Raw genomic sequence first — 20,271 nt, forward strand, 5'->3', positions numbered from 1 at the left:
TGTTGTTTCCTGCACAGCCACATGCTATTTTGTGGGGTTGTTTATCTGTTTGTTTGTTTTCAGTAGCGCATTTGAAAAATCCTCGTTTAGCTCCGTCCTAAAAACCCTTTCCACAAATGACTTCCCTGGGAGGTACGGGTGGCAGGCGGGATCATCCAAGGGAAGACTGCTTCCTTGTGCGACAGTTCTGACAGCTGCTTCCTTGTACAGATTGCCGTCTCTCCTCGTCGTCAACCTCCCCAGTATCCTTTCCCAACCAGTGAGAGAGAGGCAGGAGCTTCTGGGGGCCAGGGGAGGAGAGTGTCTCCTCTCCCCTTCCTGGTCTGGTATGGCCACCTTTCCTGGAGCGAGATGACAGCCGTCTAGCGATTAGCGGGCCCCGCGTCGAAAGCCTGTGTGAGCTCTACTTTCTTTTCTTTCTTATTAGAAAGGAGCACATTTCACCATTCAGGGGGAGCGAGCGCGTCCCTCTCCCTGTTGGAAGTATGAGCTTGATTCGGGTTGTTTGAAATTTCAGTAACTCCTGGTGTTTCCAGAAGCGTGCAGCTTTTTGGGACTGCCAGGCACACAGACTTTTCCAGCAAGAACATTTCTCACCCTCAGAACCGATTTCTCAAGACTGTATACCCGCCATCCACCAAGCACTGCATTATATAACAGAGAAAACATAGTGAGGACTTCAAATCGACTTAAAAAATTTTTTTAAACGTTTATTCATTAAAAAAAAATTTTTTTAATGTTTATTTTTGACAGGGAGACAGACAGAACTTGAGCAGGGATGGGGCAGGGAGAGAGGGAGACACAGAATCCGAAGCAGGGTCCAGGCTCTGAGCCGTTAGCACAGAGCCCCACGCAGGGCTCGAACCCACGAGCCGAGAGATCATGACCTGAGCCGAAGTCGGACGCTTAACCGACTGAGCCACCCAGGCGCCTCTCAAATCAATTTTTAAAGCGAGCGCAGCTCTCCCCTCTGGCTTGTCTCTAAAATTGTTACTTGTGGGCCAGGAGGGATTTGCTTCTTCAGCTTTCCATGGGTGGCAATGCTTCGTAGAGCGGCCCCTCCACTCTCCCACCTGAGCGTGTCCAACGACGGAGCTTAACGAAGGACCCCGCATTGGACTTCCAGCCAGTAGTGGCAATTTTACAACGCATCCACGTGGGGACGGGGCTGGGTGGCTCTCAGAGCGAGGGACAAGGTCACTGACAGGGGCGTGAGCCTCTTCCACTGCTGCTTCGCAAAACAAAGCTTCTGTCGAAACGTGTAGAGATAAAGCTAACTTAGTTTTCAATGTCCGTTCCAGTTAGAATGCAGGGCTACCTCTGAGTTCACGGCCTGCCGGATGAGGCAGGAAAGGGGACCGGGTCTGCGGTCAAACTCTGCCCACGGGACCGTGCGCCAGACTCTGAAACCTCTCTGGGTCTCAGTGAGCCCGCCTGTAAAATGGGGATGAGGAAAAAACTACACGGTGGTTACTATGGACTCGGTCCCTGGTTCCCAGCAGAAGTTCGTAAACCCTAGGTCGTCAGGACTCTGTGAACTCAGTCGTGGGAGTCCTGGGACCCGCCTAAATATGATGCCTCGTGTCTGCCGTCTAGAATTCTATCAACTCAGCGTGGCGGCTCTGATGTGCGGTCATTACCAGAAGGTCTGATTAGCGGGATTCGTGGGCTTTGGCAAAATCAATCATTATCTTCAACAAAAGCAATTCCCTTCAGTAGACATTTCAAAACACTGGATTTGTGTAAAGGACGAGCTATCGTGATAAAATGATTTTTGCTTAATTGAAGAAAGGGAGTCGAGAGCCTTTGCTCTGTGTTTTAATGATGCCCTCTAGTGCCCCGCTCAGCACCAAATCGATTAACCAAGTATTTATTGATCACGGAGCAGGAGCTTGGTGGGGGGTGCAAAGAAATACAAGATTGTATCAGTGTCCTGGATTGGTTTCTCCTCCATTTCATGTCCCAAGTCACACACTTGAGAACGAACGAGCGTATCCGAGCGCATGGGAGAACGGGCTTGCCCTTTGGTCCTCGCTCTGCCACTTACTGACTCTGTAATGTGACCTCGGGGCAGGTCACCTGTCCCCTGCAAGGCTACAGGGAAAATCAGTTGAGTTAATGTTTTGCAAAGGACTTTGCGATCACGTCTAGAAAACAGCAACCCCTCGGTGGATGGAAGGCCGCCGTTCCAGTTTTATTCTGGAAAACACAACCACTGCAGTTCTTACGGCTCACTCCGTTACCAGATACCGTGGACGCTGCCACGCATCCCCGGACTCTCCCTCCCGTGCGGGTCCCATTTCCCATCGGAGTTCGTGAATTTACCATCCCTCGCCCGGCCTGCTGCCACATTAGCTGCCAACTGACTTTCCTTTGTCCGCTTCTCAATACTTAATTTATATACTGTGACATGTTATATCCCTAAAATCAAATCTTTGCCACATTTACTCTCAAAACCTTCGAATGGCTCCCCAACTTACAGGTCCATTCTTCCGTCTCTATGACCCCCATTTCTAGTCTTATCTTTTTCTACATTTTCAAGAACCCATCCTTGTAGTCACTTGTACACAAATCATCAACTGTTATACCTCCAGGCTGGGCCTCATTCTGTGCACTCAGAACAAAATCTGTCTCCTATGTCTTTTTTCCTTCCCCTCCTCTCCTATCTTCAAGGCTTGGTGCGAACTCCTTCGCAAGGCCCTTCTCAATGCGAACTCCTTCGCAAGGCCCTTGGGGTTCGTCTAGCCAGGTGGGGTTCAACTAGCCAGGTGGGGTTCGTCACCCTTTCATCTTTACCCCCAGACCATTGGGCTTGTGACATTTTTGTGCCTTTTATTTTATTCTGTCTGTCTCTGTGAAAGAAAACCCGTTAAAGAAAAAAATTATTCGTGACATTTGTTAGAGTGCGCATGGTCAGGAAGACTTTATTCAGGGGTGGGGGGCTGTCGTGATGGGTGCGAGGACCCCCGCAATGGGGTCTAGTTAGGCGGGAAAGATTGGGCTCAGCTCCAAGTACGGCATGGGAAAGTGGGAGTTTGTAGACAAAAACAGGGTGGGGGCGGTGGGTGGAAAATCACCAAGAGGAAACATCAGGAGTAAAGGGGATTCCGACCAAACCAGCCAAATAGGAATCTTGTGGAAGGCGGCCAGGTGATCAGACATCACCTGGAGGATGGTGGGGGATGAGAAACCTGGTTAGATATCAAGGGTGATCATTATGGAGGACGGGGATTCTAGCTAAACTAATGTAGTAAGATTCCTGCTAAAAAACGACAATGCAGAGACAGACACGTATGTGAGTCCAAAAGTTGAGGCGTCGTTGAAAGAGTCGGGGGAGCCTAAGTGAAGTTTGGTCAATGAGAGAATCCTGGTGACTCTTTCATGAAGTTGTGCCTTTCTTGGAGGTATTGTAGACAAGACCATGATTTGTTTATAGCTACACCAACCAATGCCTAATTCAGTGCTTTGGTCATAGTTTGCTTTTTTTTTTTTCTTCCTCGCCAAATATTTGTTGAATGATTAAACAAACAAACAAACAAATAAGAAAGATCGGCCAGAATAAGTTGTCCAGTAACAAGGGAGTTCTTTCTTTTTTTAAAATTTTTTTTTTCAACGTTTTTTATTTATTTTTTTGGGACAGAGAGAAACAGAGCATGAACAGGGGAGGGGCAGAGAGAGGGAGACACAGAATCGGAAACAGGCTCCAGGCTCCGAGCCATCAGCCCAGAGCCTGACGCGGGGCTCGAACTCACGGACCGCGAGATCGTGACCTGGCTGAAGTCGGACGCTTAACCGACTGCGCCACCCAGGCACCCCAAGGGAGTTCTTTCTTGAGAGTAGCATCATGCTTCATTGCTCGTAGAATTGATTAATATCAATCTGTATGCCAACAAATAATATTGTCTCCTTTATTTTTATGTACTGCATATGGTTACTTAAAACAACACTCACTGTGTGTATATACACATACATAGTATATACATGTATGGTGTATATGTATGTTACATATATATATATACGTATACATGTATATATAGTGTGTATGTGTGTGTTTCTCATGCTTTGTGTGTTTCTTGGTTGTTGTTGTTTTTTTTTTTTTTTTTATCTCTGGCCTGATAGCTTCAGAACAAGTATACACCATATTTGTACAATCACTTAAAACTCTGAGAGGCTCCATGGGGAAGGGACAATGGGTTTGGACCACTGGGCCCCCAGTGCCTAGAACAGAACCCAGCAAATAGTAGAAGCACCGTAAATATTTGTTCCTGTTAAATTAAAGATGTTCAGGAATAAAGTCCTGCTCAAAGTCATCTTCCTTTCTATGATTTTGTTTGATCTCATTTTCTCTGTTTATTTTCCAGTTGAAAACGACCCACACTTCATCATTTACCTACCGAAAAATGAAAAGAATGTTTGTTTCAATATTGACTCCGAACCAGGAAAAATCCTCAACCTTGTTTCTGATCCAGAATTAGGTAAAGTGAAAAGATACTACATCCGAACGAAACAATGGGATCATTACCATGCTTCGCTGTCGCTCCCTGGGATTTCTTTCTTTCTTAACTGAATCGAAGTCCCGTACTTTGTAAACCCTGATAATTAGAAATAAATTATAAATATATGCCTAAGTGAACTACAATCGCCAAAAACCTGAGTGTAAACTGGCAGATCTTACTGTAATATCATTAATTTAAACTGCCGTCACACATGGTAATAAGGTGAGCGTTGCATAGGAAGAAATGTCAAATCCTGAAGCAAAATGGCTCACGGAGGGGGAAAAAACCCAAACAAACATGTGTTTTTCCATAGGGATTTTGGTCAATGGGCAGCTCACTGGTGCCAAGAAGCCCAAGAATGAAAAACTCAGAACCTATTTCGGAAAACTGGGGTTTTACTTCCAAAGTGAAGACATGAAAATAGAAATCAGCACCGAGACCGTCACCCTGAGCCGGGGCTCCCGTACGTCCATCCTGTCCTGGTCGGACACTGCTCGCGTCATTAATCGGAGGCAAGTGTTATCACGTCGGGATTCAGGCCCGCCCTCCACACGACTACGTACATAAATCCAGAGATCCGTGATATAAACTAGAACTTAACATTGTCATTTTAAATATGAAGACGCGCGCTTCAGAAAGGCTTTTGTTACCTACTCCCCCGTTCCTGGCAACAGGGTCCACATCTTTTGGTCACTGCGTGTCTCAGTGCCAGCCTACGGCCAGGCATGTCGTAGGAACGCAGTAAATCCGTGTCAGAAAAGTGAATGAATCCATCAAAACTCCACGGCCGACTCCGTGTCAGACTGTGCCCAGAAACACAATGATTGTATCTTAGGAGTAATATTTTCCCATTATTATCTGTTAATTGTTTTAATTTTAATTTTAGAGAGAGCATGAGCAGGAGGACAGCAGAGAGAGAGAGAGAGAGAGAGAGAGAAAGAGAGTCTTAAGCAGGCCCCACGCTCAGTGGGGAGTCCAACGCATGGCTTGATCTCACCCCACTGGGATCATGACCTGAGCCAAAATCAAGAGTCGGATGCTCAACCAACTGAGCCTCCCAGGCACCCCCCTGCTAATTGTTTTCATACAAACATATAAATTGACAGAATTCCAGAGCCGGGAGTGAAAACAACATTCTGTGGCAAAAACGTTGTGACAGACTTAGACCACTAGTGAGATTGTCCAGGGAGGGGTGGCCAGCTCGTGTCCGGGGTGGGAGGAATGGCGTCCTGAACAGTTGTTCTAGAAATGTTGACTCCATTTTGGCTTTCACACCAGGGTGCTTGTCTCTGTGAAGAAAGAGCAAACTGTGACCGTCACCCTGAATAAAGACGTGTCCTTCTCTGTTTTACTCCATCGGGTTTGGAAGAAGCATCCGATCAACGTAGACTTTCTGGGGATCTACGTTCCCCCCACAAACAAGTTTTCACCTAAAGCACATGGACTAATAGGTATGTGTCCATCGACCGTCAGGCAAAGTGGGGGGCCCCCTCTTGGTCTCGAGCAACTTTGGAGGTTAGAACTCGGACAGTAACAGGTGTGGACTCAAAAGACGGGTTAGAGCCATACTCTGTGCCCAAGGCTTGATCTGTAGAGGTGACTGAGCGAGGACGCAAAGGGGCCGATGCCATCGATGGAAACGTTTACCATCGCTCCCGGTCTCCCCCTGGAAACGAGAGGCAGGGCTCGCCTCGCAGGGCCGCAGAGGAAGGCCAAGTTCTCATCAGGGAGCTAACGCGCAGGGCAAGGCCAGAGCCTCTGTGGTGTTTCTGTGCAAAGATAAGACAGAGGAGGGGAGTTCTGGGCTGGCTAGCTTGAGTAATGTAGGTGGGCTTTGGGGTCCAGGGTGGTCTCTACTTACCTGGCACCTGGGCCTGGAATGATTCCATCTGGGCTGTGCAGGCCAGCTAGCGGAGGTCTAGCTCTGGGTGGTTAGCTTGCACACGGCAGGCATGCTCCTGTCTGAGTCCTTTGCTATCTTTCAGAATTGGGTAGGGAGGGGGCAGTCTCTCCCAGCCGGTCAGGGTTTTAAGATGTCAAATCATAATATACAGAAAGTAACAAACACGATTAATACAACCCTACGTTGCAGGGCAGGGGGACTGGGTTGTGCTACAGCCAAGACCATTTGCTGGTGCGGGTAATCCCAGACCCGGGATTTCATCATCACTAACTGGGAAAGTTAGAGAAACGTTTTCAATTTTTAAATTATACATTGAAGATTTTTTTTTTTTTGTAACTGAAGAGAGGTGAACTTTTTTTTTTTTTAATGTCTTTTTATTTTGAGAGAGAGAGAGAGCACGTGTGTGAGTTGGGGAGGGACAGAGAGAGAGGGAGAGAGAGAATCGCAAGCAGGCCCCGTGTTATCAGCGCAAAGCCTGATGCAGGGCTTGATCTTACAAACCATGAGATCATGACATGAGCTGAAATCGGTTGGCTTAACCGAACTGAGCCACCCAGGCACCCCAACCTTCTAAGGAACAGTTCGGTTGAAGTATGTGACTATGACATCACAAACCTTGTTTCTATGAGCTGAGCTGTGCTCACAGGTGCTCACCCGCACCCCTAGCCACAGGGCGTTCCACTCCACTTCTCGCCCAGTGGGTCAGCCTCGTGTGTAAAGTGACCGTGGGGTGAGCACCCTGCTTTGCTCTTGGGAAGGACCCATCCCTCCCATCGCTCTGCCTTTTCCCTCTCGGTATGTCTTTCGGCCCCAGAAATTCTAGAGGGAGACCAAAGTGCAGTTTGGATCCAATGATGATGAGGCTGTTGTTTTTGTTTGCCCGTGGGTTCCACGTAAATCAGTCTGGACTTTGTGTCACTAGGCCAGTTCATGCATGAGCCAAAGATCCGGATCTTCAATGAGCGACCGGGGAAGGACCCCGAGAAGCCAGAGGCGAGCATGGAAGTGAAGGGACACAGGTTGATCGTCACCAGGTAGGCCTCGGATGCATATAGCAGCGACCCAGAGCGCTCCTACCGGGGTTAGAACAGAAATGAGCAAAGCAAGAAAAGCTATTTCAAGTGTTACTTATGTCCGACGAAACAGTTCATCAGGGAGAAACACACACGGCATCTGTATAAGGCCGCTGCAGGGACGCCAGCCTAACTGCAAATAGGGACCAGGTAGATAAGGAGGTGCCATAAAATGCCAAGAGAAATGAAGCCATTGGTCTCATCCTCTGCATTACAAGCCCTATGGTCACCAGTTGGCTTACTGAAAAAGCTGATCAAAGAAGGAAATCATAAAAATGCCTGTGAACCACAGTGCTAGAGAATATATATATTTTTTATTTTTTATTTTTCTTTTCTTTTTTTTTTGAGATACAGAGAGAACCTGAGTAGGGGAGAGGGATGGAGGGAGAGAGAAAATCTTAAGCAGACTCCATGCTCCGTGTAGAGCTGAATGCAGGGCTCGATCCCACAACCCTGGGATGATGACCTGAGCCAAAACCAAGAGTCGGACGCTCAACCAACTGAGCCTGCCAGGAGTCCCTGAATATATAATTTTATATAAAACTGCAGCCTTCTTCTTGAGTATGAATCTACCAAATGCATTTTTGTGTAGCTTTTCTGACACAAACCATCTCCGCATGCTTTGTTCAAAGTGAGGATTCTATACTTGGAAAGCATCGTGAGTGTTTACATTCTTCTCAATCTTTTAAATTTCTCCCAGTCCGTTACAGCAGTCTCCTCTGTGCCTGTCTGATATCATTTTAAAGCAGGTTTTTTGTGGATTTTTTTTTGCCTTTTTTTTAATTATTTTTTTTTACAAAGCAATCAACGTTGCTTTATAAGAAATGACTTTCTTTGCCCGCAAATGTCCTTGGCTTCCACATCAGTAAGTGATGACACTGCAGTAATAATTAAGCCATACATACCACCACAAAAATAGATTTTTGAAGTAAAACGACGAGCTCTTGGTGAGTGTACCACTCACCCGGGTTCGGCTCACTGGAGACCAGTGAGTGACCCGTGGGCGTCGGTGAGCATGTTTGATAAGGAAATGGCGAGCACAGTAACAAGAGTAAAATAAGTTATCTAGGTCGGTAAACGCACACCTGCTATACTCTAATGGCAAACGTAACTGTCAGGCCTCCAGTTCTTCTGTTGGAAGCACCTCGAAATACATAACTGAGACTGAGTTGACGGGGGCTTCAGGGTGGACGGGGTCGTGCGCTTTCATCCGTATTTTAAAGCTCACTAGCGACAATAGGCCACACAGCTTTTTAAATCATCGGCTTCTTTGTCCTGTAAGTGGGAGCATGGATTTCTCAGAAACAGCTGGCATCACCCTTAGATAGAACACTCACCCTCACAGTGAAGATTCATTCAGCAGGGGACACGTGAGGTGAGCCCACAGCGGCTCAGCATTTGGTTCCCGCTTTCTTTCCACTGGGACGTTAACTTGCACTCTTTCCCGTGCCGGAAAAGTCTACATATTGGTCAGTCTCCAAAGGGTTATTTGAATTATCTAAGGATGCAGTGCTTATTCTCTGTCCTTCCAACACCAAGCTCGAGAGAATGTTCTGTACAGCTTGGGGAGTGGGGGTAGGTGGGCGTGAGCAGATACGGCACCAGGAGGGGCATGATGAACAGCAAAGAAGCTTTGCAGATACGCAAGCTGGCCAAGTCTAACCATACTCACCATTTTCCCCGCAGAGGCCTACAGAAGGACTATCGAACAGATCGAGTGTTCGGAACAGAGGTTTCCTGTTGGTTCGTGCATAACAGCGGGAAAGGTTTCATCGACGGACATTACAAGGATTACTTTGTGCCTCAGCTTTATAGCTTTCTCCAAAGGCCTTAAAGATGTGTGGCTTTGGAAATGATACGTATATACGGCCCTTCCCTGCCCCCTTTCCAGTAACCAGATGTCATAGTGGTTTAGAAAACCTGTGAATACAGCCGAAGAAAATAAATACTTTGCAAAGAAGATTCAGGATTTTGTCGAGTTTTCAGATGTTAAGACGTGTTAATCAGGGTCATGCAAAGGAAAAGCTGCTTTGGCCACTCGCGCTGGCATCCAGACGGAGCCCTCAACTTGGCATTTGCTGTGATGATTTCATTATTCTCGAGGGTCTGGTCTTCAGCCCTGCAGGCTGAGTATATTTTGATGCTATCAGGTACGTGGGATGTTCAATTATGAGAAGGTTATTTGGCGAACGTCAAGTAAGAACAGGGTAAGTTGCTTGCTCTTGATTGTTTTGTGGCGGCAAAAGCCGTCACCAGTTGCTGGGATAGGCTTGCCAAGGTCCCTGCGATGGCCCAGTGTGGTTGGCCAACATTTCCTCCACAGTGTTGGCCTCAGAAATCCTTTTTAGTCCGTGCAGACTGTGTAAGTCAGGGTGCTCTAGAGAAACAGAACTATGCATATATATATGGGGGGGGTGATTTATACAATAATTTGTTCACATCATTATAAAGAATGGTAGTTTCAAACCTGCAGGATGGGCTGACTGATGGGGCAGGAGATCTGGGGGAAGCCGGTTTTTGTTTGAAGGCCATGAGGCAGGAAAAATCCATGCTGCCGATGAAATCCAAAGGCAGGCAGCTAGAGAATTCCCTCTTACGGGGGGGGGGGGGGGTGTCATCCTTTTTGTTGTACTCAGGCCTTCAACTGGTTGGATGAGGCCCACTTAGGGAAGCCCACCTGTTTTACTCAGGCTATGACTTAAATGTAAATTTCATCCAAAACCAGCTTCGTAGAAACACCCCAGATTGTGTCTGACTAACTCTTTGGGTACCCCATGGCCCGGCCAAGTTGACACCTATAATAAACCATGACAAGGCCTTAGTTCACTACCCTGTTTCTGTTCTCAAAGCTATCCTCCAGATAAGATATGATACAAATGGGTAGGTGTCTGCTTATTAAATTACGATCCCTCGTAACAGTCCTGCTTCCCTGATGGCATTCTAAGGTCACCTCGGAGATTTTGTTGTTCCCAAATTCTTTGCATATTTAAAATCGCTCAGGATGTTACCTCACACGGCTAACTTCACTTAGTGTTAATGTTACTATGAATTCTGAGACAATCATAGGTCCAAATTCTCTGGAAGTCACCCCTATGTGGCAACACGTTTCACACAGATTCAATGATCTTGAACACAGAGGCTTCCTGAGTATTCCTTATATACCTTTTGTTTGTATTTAAGCAATTCCTGAGAGTAATTTTAAATCTTATATGATTAGACTGCATTTTGAAATAAATTAACTAGCAAGCTATGTCCTCACAAAAGGCTGATGACATTTATAAGGCAGAATCAATACACAACAAATCAGACTTCATTATGTCTGCATTAATATAGTGGATTTGGGTGATTTGGTGCAAATCTGGTTTGTTGTAAGTCTGTACTTTTCTTTGTGTATAACTTCCCTTTAAAAATCAATTTCTAGAATTCGGATATATTTTCAAAGGTCAAAGTGGTAAAATTGCACTTAAAAAGTGTTTCAAGGTCCATTACAAAATTTTTTTTAATGTTTCATTTTTGAGAGAGAGAGAGAGAGAGAGAGAGAGAGAGAGAGAGACAGAGACAGAGAACAAGCAGGGGATAGGCAGAGAGAGAGAGGGAGACACAGAATCTGGAGCAGGCTTCAGGTTCCCAGCTGTCAGCACAGAGCCGGACGCGGGGCTCGAACCCACGAACCGCAAGACCATGACCTGAGCTGAAGTCGGACGCTTAACCGCCAGGGCCACCCAGGCACCCCTACAGGTCTGTTTTTATGAAGCTTTCCCTCCATAATTTGGTAAAAGTTATTTTTACTTTAGAAAGTACACAAAACTGCCTCTTTTTCGCACTCAACCTGTATTTACAAAATCAAGTTTTTGTCTTTTGGTCTAATTGTAAAATAGTAAGGAAATGTGATATTCCTAGAATCCATAGGTAACCTCAGTGCTGAAGAGGTAAATGGCACTGCCTTTTAGTTTTATCTGTGGTACCTATGGTACATTAAAAGTCTACTCCAGGTTTTCCGTTTTCTACTTCAAAAATACTGATCTTAAAATGCTAATATGTAACACAAACTTCAAAAGTAGGTTCTTACACTTAACTCTGCTACTTGGCAAGAATTTAGACTTTAAAACTACTATCTTTAGATATATGTTTAGTTTGATTCTTAGTATTTTACATGTGCTCTGTAGTTCTAAAAATAACAATGAAGATCTTAGGCTGTATATTTATATGCAGGATGTTGAACAACACAGTTTTGTAAAACTAGATTTAAAGTCAAATCCATGTTATTCAATTATCAAAACTTTTATTAATAGCTGGCGTTTTGAATAAGGCAACTAAAATTGTATTAATAATGCTGTCCACGCCTCCCCATTGAGACCAGAAATATGCCTTCTCTATATAATTAATTTTGAGTTACAAATGGATACTCCATTTTGAATTTCAAATGAAGGAACCAAATTACTAGGGATCAGTGGAAAGGAAGAGATTCTTCCACTGTTTACCTCTTGATTAGTTTCTGAAAGTATTGTGCTCTCAGCAATAAAGGAAAACAACCTGACAGTTACCTGTATTACGCTTGCTTATTCTTTGGAGCATTCTGCAACCCACTAGGGATTGATCAGAACGTAATTCTGTAGAGAGGAGTAGGTCGTCACCGTAAATCTCAGCTGGGGTGTCGCAGGGCCCCTATCTTCCAATCATCTTCAGGACTCCTGTAGCCTGTCTTCAAAGCTTTTCGTAAATATCAATCCGAATGGTTTCCCTTAAACCAAGCAAATATATATCTTACTGTCAGGGAAATGGGAGCCCATGCTTGAAGAAAAAATTAAAGAGTTACTTATTCCAAAGAAATAATAATAATTAAAAAAAGGAAATTAAAGATTGTCTCGATGTGTAGTAAAAATGAAGCACGGATCAGGAGTTATTTTAGTACCTACTGGTGTGAGACCTTATGCAAACCATTCAACATGCTTTAAAGGATCGCTTAATACCATAAAAGGTGGCATTCTTCTCTTCAGCCTTATCCCAATTGAAAGAGAGAAAAGTCGCTCCAAAGACCCAGTGAGATCAGAGTAAAAGTTATCTGGCTGCCCGAATACATAAAAATGCTTAAATAATGCTTATGCGTGCTGAATACATAAAAATGCCGTAAGAATTTAGTGTTATGTTCTTAACACTTCTTCACACCGGCCAAGTCTACGCTGGTGACTTTCTCTGGAATATCTATGTAAAAGAAAGAAAAATCAAGGATGCTTCCTTTTAATTGTACTAGTGGCTTAATATTTCTGAGAGCATTTCAGTCAAGCCAATAACCAACTTATCAATCAAGGCTGATTCATATTCTAATCCTGTGGTTCTCCTTTGGCAAAGTAGGCACCGAGGTGTATCCTGATTATCAGTTCATGGTCTCTTACCGAGGCCCAGCAAAGTTAAGGTGGATTGTTAAGTAGCTGTCCCAGATGGTCAAGTGTCTCTTTATTGGCCACTCATTTCGTTTGAGTATCAGTTCTCTGACCATTGTCAATTCCTACACAACACACATCTTGGGTCTATACTTGCTTCTCACACTTAAATCTACGGCACATACTGCGACGGCTCACCTACCGGAGAACTCAGTAAATGTTTGTTCAATGAATTTACTCAAGTATGACAGGAAAAACGGACAGGCAGAAGTAGGCAAGGAAAGGCAGAAAGGAAGGCAGTAGGAGTCAGTGGCATTCCCAATGAAAACTCAGGGAATTTGACTTCCCAAGACACGATTACCAATAATTTGATAGGACCTCAAGCAAAATGATGAAAAACAGCTATCTAAAAAGTGAGAAGACGGGGGCGCCTGGGTGGCTCAGTCGGTTAAGAATCTGACTTCGCACGGGTCATGATCATGTGATCCGTGAGTGAGTTCAAGTCCCACGTCGGGCTCTGTGCTGACAGCTCGGAGCCTGGAACCTGCTTCGGATTCTGGGTCTCCTTCTCTCTGTCCCCCCTCCCCCACTCTCTCAAAAGTAAATAAGCATTAAAACAAAATTTTAAGTGAAAATAAAAAATAAAAATAAAAGACGAGAAGACAAGCCATGCTCCGGGAGACAGTACTGGCAAAAGACGTACCTGATGAAGGACTATTACCCAAAATACACAAGGAACTCTTGAAACTCAACAATAAGAGAATGAACAACCCCATTAAAAAATGAACGAAAGACTTGAACGGACACCTCACCACAGATACACAGATGGCAAATAGACACACGAAGAGATGCTTGACGTCAGGTCACCAGGGAAATGCCGATTAAAATAACGAGATGCCACTACACACCTATCAGAAGGGCCAAGATTCAAAACACTGACACCACCAAATGCCAGTGAGGACGCGAGCGACAGGAACACTCAGTCCTTGCTGGCGGGAATGCAAAATGGCGCAGCCACTTGGAAGATCGTTTGGCAGTCTCTTACAAAACCAAACACACCCTCCCCTTACCATCCAGCAACTGCACTCCTTGGCATCTACTCTGAGCTGAAAACATGTCCACATAAAAAATACGCACGGATGTTGTTAATGGCTTGATTCGTAATTGACCAAATCCAGAAGCAACCAAGATGTCCTTCAGTAGGGGAGTGGATGGATTGTGGCACATCCAGACAGAGACGTATTGCTTGGCGCTGAAAAGAAATGAGCTATCAAGCCATGAGAAGGCATGGAGAGGCCTTAAGGGCATGTGACTAAGTGAAGGAAGCCAATCTGGAAAGCTTACATACTATACGATTCCAACTGTATGACATTATGGAGAAGGCAAAGATACGGAGCCAGAAAAAGAAAAAAAAAAGTCAGCGGTTGCCAAGGGGTTGAGCTGTTGGGGGGAGAGGGACGAACAGGGAGAACACAGAGGATTTTTAGCCTCGTGAAGCTGTTCTGTATGATACTGTACTGGTGAATACATTTCATTTTGTTACCAACTTGCCCAAACCCATAGAATGGGACACCGCCAAGAGTGACCCTACCCTAAACTATGGACTTTGGATGATGATGATGTGTTCATCATTATCATAGGTTCATTGTAACAAACGTACCACTTTGCTCGGGGATGTGGGTGGTGAGGGAGGCGGTGTGTGTGGGGACAGGGGATCTATGGGCAATCTCTGTACCCTCTGCTCCATTTCGCCGTGAGCTTAAAACTGTTGTTAAAAAAAAAAAGTCTATGTAAACAAAAGTAGCTTGTGATGCTTTAAGAAAGGAAAAAAAAAAAACCCATAGAAAACTTGACGTTAGGTATCTGAAGTCACCGTGGAGAACATAAAACACTACTGGCCTCTAAGAACTTCCGGGGGGGGGGGGGGGAGATAAAGGCCCTGTCGTCTAGAGTCGTATTTATGTGCTTTTGATTTTTAAATGCTAAATTTCACATCCGTTACGCTACTTTGTTTCATTCTGGGAGAACTTCAGGAAGATGTTGGGGAAAAGAATCAGAATGTGGGAGGTAGGGATGGAACATTTTTTCCTACGGAGGTTGACTCCGAATTTACATGTTGGCGGTGGGGGTGGGGGGGTGGGGGGATCTCATCACGGTTGACTTACCTGTTCTGACCAGGGAGACCCATTCTCCCTAACGAAATTCTTCAGGCCAGATTAACACCAGGCGGGGCCACAGATGCGTGACTCCCCGTCTGACACCTCCTGTGTATTTTCTGTAGTTCTCACAACAACCCTGCAGGGACACATTTTTTTTTTTTTTTTGATAATTGGTACATTAAAAACATTCTAAGATTACACAGCTGGTGAACAGAACAGCCAACATTCAATTTGAAGCCTGCTCAACTCCAACACCCGGTTCCTTTCCATGTTCTTGTGCTGTCCAGTTAGTTCAGAAACACTTGAACTCATCCCGGAAGAACACAGCTGGCAAAGCTACTGACATCGCCCCGTTACTGCATCTCGTGCTGCCGTCATCTTCCGGTTCTGTTCGCGGGCGGGTCCTCCCGCCTTCTGACGACAGAACTGATCAGCAATCCCTGATGCTAAGTCCGAGAGAGACGGCCTAGGGGCTGGCGAACCACCCAGGTCTGGCCCATCTCAATATTCCAACCCTTGCCCGTGGAGTGATTTGTCCCGGCCTCAGTTTCAGTCTTCTGTCTGAACTGGGGGAGAAGGGGGAGACAGGAGGCCGGGGACGCTGGCGGTCATCTTGCTGTCGAGAGGGGCTGAGAGCACGGCCGACACAGGCCAAGCCGGGGCCGCGGGAGCCAGGCCCGACCAGGCTGTTCGCACCCTGGACCCCAATGCAAGCCCGCATCTGCTCCTTCTGTCGCATGAGCCATCAATTTATTTATTTTAAAAAATATACATATATATACATATATACATACACATATACATATATATACATATATATACGTATATATGTATATTTTTTACATAACCCAAGTATTCGCTGAGTTTCCTGTCTTCTGCATCCCTAAATAATACACTGATCTATTATTTAAAAATGTACAGTTCAACACTGTCGATGGGATTCTAAAATGGTACAGTCACTTTGGAACAGGCTGGAAGTTCCTCAGAATGGTAGGGGTGCCCCGGCGGGGGGGGGCTCAGTCGGTTGAGCGTCCGACTTAGGCTCAGGTCATGACTTCACAGCTTGTGAGTTCGAGCCCAGCATCGGGCTCTGTGCTGACAGCTTAGAGCGTGGAGCCTGCTTCAGATTCTGTGTCTCCCTCTCTCTCTGCCCCTCCCCTGCTCACACCCTCTCTCTCTTAAATATAAAGAAACATCATCCCATGACTTACAGTCAGACTCTGCAGCTCCATTCCTAGGCACTGAAAACGTATGAACACGTGTCCACAGAACATCGTGCGCACGAATGTTCATAGCAGCATTACTCCTAAGAGCCCCAAAGCAGACACGACCAGAATGTCCGTCAACTGACAAACGGATTTTGACGCTGTGGTGTACCCATACGGTGGACTATTGCTCAGCAATAAAAAGGAGGGAAGCACTGGTACACGCTACAACATGGGTGCACGTTGCAAACACAATGCTCCACGGAAGAAGCGACTCGTAAAAAGACCACCTGTTGTTACGATTCCACTGATATGAAACGTCCAGGACGGGCAAGTCCCCGAGACCAAAAGTAGACCAGTGGTTGCCAGGGCCTGGGGAAAGTGGGAGGACAGGGAGAGACCACGGGCACAGGGTTTCCTTCTGCGGCGATGACAATGCTCTAAGAGTAAATAGTGATGATTGGTGCACATCTCTGTACGTATACTAAAAGCCACCGAACTGTACGTGATATCGTGCGTGAACTCTATCTCAATAAAGCCGGGACTCTATAGTCTGACTTTTTAAAGTGTAATTAGGGGGCGCCTGGGTGGCGCAGTCGGTTAAGCGTCCGACTTCAGCCAGGTCACGATCTCGCGGTCCGTGAGTTCGAGCCCCGTGTCAGGCTCTGGGCTGATGGCTCAGAGCCTGGAGCCTGTTTCAGATTCTGTGTCTCCCTCTCTCTCTGCCCCTCCCCCGTTCATGCTCTGTCTCTCTCTGTCCCAAAAATAAATAAACGTTGAAAAAAAAAAAAAATTAAAGTGTAATTAGATTTATAGTTCAACTTTACCACTGCAACTATAGAGTATATGAAGGATTTCCTCTACACGATTCTAAATTGTCTTATATAAAACACTTTACGATAACATTCTTTTAATGAAGATAAAAAATCTTTAAGGCAATATTACAAAGGAAACCAAACCAGTAAAAACAAAATTACATTGTTTTGATACTTCATGAGACATAATTCGATTTTTCTATAAGCTTAGCTGAACAACTATACAGTAATATTTAAATAAATCCATTTGCTTTATACAAAAGAAACACCCTAACACAGTAGAGTCTTATAATGCCTTGGTGAACACCAATTTGATGCTTTAGGATTTTAATGTGTTAACAAATTTTCAAACTCAGGCAAGTTTAGAAATGTCTTCATATTGAATTCCTTCGACTCTGCGTCCTTTTAAAGGGCCCTACAAATTAAAATGATTGAAGAAAAGATTAAAAACACACATATACTTACAAGACAAGAAAATGACACCACACTTAAAGATCCAAATTTGTCTCTCCCATACCCCTACAATACCATTACGGCAGCTAACATTTCCGTACGACTGTGACTTTTAAAATATTCTACGACCTTCTCATTAGGAAGCGCCACGGTTTCTTCGATGACGTGTGAAATGTGCTATCCCTACACGTTGTGGCAGGCACCTGCTGGCTGTTCCGTATCTCCTCTGCTCCCTGGACACTTCCCCTGGCTCCCTATGGGGTGAAGTACGGACATGAGATGGAGCTCCGGCCGCAGACGTGAACAGAAGTGACCCGGGCCACCTCCAGGCCAGGCCACGCTGCCCGCACGCGCAGCCCAGCACGCTCGGCCTTGGCCTGTCGGAAGCGCAAGAGCACGCTAAGTATAAAGGTCCCTCGGTGAAGGTGACGGAGACACGAGCTGGAAAAATCCCGGGCTCCTCACAAACCGCCCCTTGGAAAAGAGCTGTTCCTGGGGCGCCTGGGCGGCTCAGTCGGTTGAGCGTCCGACTTCGGCTCGGGTCACGATCTCGCGGTCCGTGAGTTCGAGCCCCGCGTCGGGCTCTGGGCTGACGGCTCGGAGCCTAGAACCTGCTTCGGATTCTGTGTCTCCCTCGCTCTCTGCCCCTCCCCGGTTCATGCTCTGCCTCTCTCTGTCTCAAAAATAAATAAACATTTAAAAAAAAATTTTTTTTTAAATGATGATGATGATAATGACTCTAACCTTGAAGTGAGATTTTCACATTGTTTGTGAAGAATCACACCTTCCCTTAACAATGCTTTTAAAAATGCTATTCTTTTTAACATATAATAATGACTGTATTCAATGGAAACAAGTTCCCAAATAAAGCATGACTCAGGTCGCCTCTTTCATTATCAAGTGTGAAGGCCCACGGTCAGGTAGGCTTTTATGAGAAGAACACAAAATCGCGGAGTAAGAAGGGAGCCGCTCATTTGGTCAGCTAGGCAAACAGCTGGGCTAAAAGGCTGAGACTTTCTGAATAACTCGTCAGCTATTTAAAAATCTGCCTAATAGGGGCGCCTGGGTGGCGCAGTCGGTTAAGCGTCCGACTTCGGCTCGGGTCACGATCTCGCGGTCCGTGAGTTCGAGCCCCGCATCAGGCTCTGGGCTGATGGCTCGGAGCCTGGAGCCTGTTTCCGATTCTGTGTCCCCCTCTCTCTCTGCCCCTCCCCCGTTCATGCTCTGTCTCTCTCTGTCCCAAAAAAAAAAATAAAAACGTTGAAAAAAAAAATCTGCCTAATAAACGAGTAAATTTCAAAGACTTTGATACTGATGCTATAATTGAAGATGTCGGAAGGGATAAAAACAGCAGGAGAAATCACTAGGGAAGTTTGTGTGTTTCACGGCAACGACTTGAAGCAATTGTGGGGACGTACACAAGTGCACACACGCACACACAAACACATTTCTTTTAAATGGGGCGGGGCAGACTGCCAAAGGGAAAACAATACGCAGGTTTCTTGGAAAAGGACCTGCTGCTTCACAGTCAGCCAGCCTCTTGTGGGCACGCCTCCTAGTCCTACCCCAGCCCAGCTCTTTAAGCCACGCAAGCTCAGAAGGAAGGCCCAAGTGGGGTCACGGCGAGGGAGGAAAGAAACAGTCCGTGAAAACCACAGACTAGCCCGAAGGTATCTGCATGGAACCCAGAAAGCCCTCAGTGCTAATTAGTTGTTTTGCGTCTCCCTGAGATGAAAACCCGAGTTGAGGCGGGATCTAAATTGGACGCTACTATGACTTTAAAAAGTGCAGGAGAATCGTTTCCAAGGAAATGCTAGATGTTCCATGACCTTATGCTGCCTGAGTCAGAGAGAAAAACGGAGTTAAAAAAAAACAAAACAAAACTCAATCTATTAATTTAGTCAGATGGAGAACTTTCTCAGTAACAGAGAGATTCCTCTTCCTTTTCTTCCCTTCTAGTTTGTGTCAGTCACAGTTGCTGAATTCGTGTAGACAGAGACCGGGAAAAAATGCTCCATTTACTTAAATGTGGTTTCTCTCAAATAAGGACCCACCTGATTTTCTGGAACGCAGTCCAGAGACGGGTCTAGATGCCTCCGACCCCCTTCAGGCAACACATGAAAGTGGGCAGTTACACCCCCAAGTCCTGGAGAGCGCTCAGGACGGTCACCAGACTCTCCGCGGGGTCTCTTATCCCACCTCCCACATGCTGATGCTTCCTACACTGGGTGTGAAAACGGATTTCACTTGGAGAGTCCCCGCCCCATCATTCAGAGTTCCAAAACGCATTAGGCAGTGACGGAAAAGCCTGTTTCAGGCCCTTCCTTCCCTCAGGAGACATCTCAGGCCTCACTGGGGCGCCCACAGACTGTCAGTGAGCCATCCAGTCTACTTCAGTCAACAACTTGACCTGTACATCAGATTTCCAGAAATTACTTTACTGATCTCTGCTACCTTTTAATCCTTTATGAAAGAAAGGAAGGACTATTTAAAATAGTGATCTCTGGAGGTGCCTGGGTGGCTCAGTCGGTTAAGCGTCCGACTTCGGATCGGGTCATGATCTCACGGCTTGTGAGTTCGAGCCCCGCGTCGGGCTCTGTACTGACAGCTCAGAGCCTGGAGCCTCTTCAGATTCTGTGTCTTTCTCTCTCTCTCTGCCCCTCTCCCGCTCACACTCTGTCTCTCTCTGTCTCTCAAAAATTAATAAACATTAAAAAAAAAATGTATGGGAATGCAAGCTGGTGCAGCCACTCTGGAAAACAGTATGGAGGTTCCTCAAAAAACTA

The 20,271-nt window shown here is 45.8% G+C and overlaps 2 protein-coding genes and 1 long non-coding RNA gene across 7 annotated transcripts in view; 1 reads left to right on the forward strand and 2 right to left on the reverse strand.

The window, feature by feature from the left end:
• The window catches only part of ITIH2 (inter-alpha-trypsin inhibitor heavy chain 2), a 36,996-nt gene extending 27,648 nt beyond the window's left edge, over positions 1-9,348 (forward strand). Inside the window, exons 17-21 of the mRNA XM_047065129.1 lie at positions 4,362-4,475; positions 4,810-5,008; positions 5,775-5,947; positions 7,322-7,433; positions 9,159-9,348. Coding sequence (XP_046921085.1) covers positions 4,362-4,475; positions 4,810-5,008; positions 5,775-5,947; positions 7,322-7,433; positions 9,159-9,306 — 746 coding nt within the window. The 3' untranslated portion in view covers positions 9,307-9,348. The remainder of the gene's footprint in view (positions 1-4,361; positions 4,476-4,809; positions 5,009-5,774; positions 5,948-7,321; positions 7,434-9,158) is intronic.
• Positions 3,762-6,751, reverse strand: LOC124501151 (uncharacterized). 2 transcript variants are annotated; one of them, XR_006959717.1, is made up of 3 exons: positions 6,358-6,751; positions 4,523-6,265; positions 3,762-3,879 (listed from the first exon to the last, which is right to left on the reverse strand). It is a non-coding gene; the product is annotated as an uncharacterized LOC124501151 (long non-coding RNA). The 2 variants fall into 2 exon arrangements; XR_006959716.1 differs by lacking the exon at positions 3,762-3,879 and adding an exon at positions 4,047-4,390.
• A 1,799-nt stretch (positions 9,349-11,147) lies between the features above and the next one.
• Positions 11,148-20,271, reverse strand: part of KIN (Kin17 DNA and RNA binding protein) — a 42,541-nt gene continuing 33,417 nt past the window's right edge. The window contains exons 13-14 of one of the 4 annotated variants that reach the window (XR_006959715.1): positions 13,991-15,148; positions 11,148-12,213 (exon numbers count right to left, since the gene is read on the reverse strand). Coding sequence is in view for 3 of the 4 variants with exons in the window: in XM_047065130.1 (XP_046921086.1) it covers positions 15,047-15,148 (102 nt within the window). In the remaining variant the exon portion in view is untranslated. Of the gene's footprint in view, positions 12,214-13,441; positions 15,149-17,010; positions 17,448-20,271 lie in introns of those variants that run through there. The other 3 variants (XM_047065131.1, XM_047065130.1, XM_047065132.1) reach the window with 3 other exon arrangements.

This window comes from Lynx rufus, unplaced genomic scaffold (genome assembly GCF_022079265.1).
Source record: "Lynx rufus isolate CCGP_SWC_20201006 ecotype Redwood Valley unplaced genomic scaffold, mLynRuf1.p SCAF_7, whole genome shotgun sequence".
In the NCBI taxonomy this organism is placed as follows: Eukaryota; Metazoa; Chordata; class Mammalia; order Carnivora; family Felidae; genus Lynx; species Lynx rufus.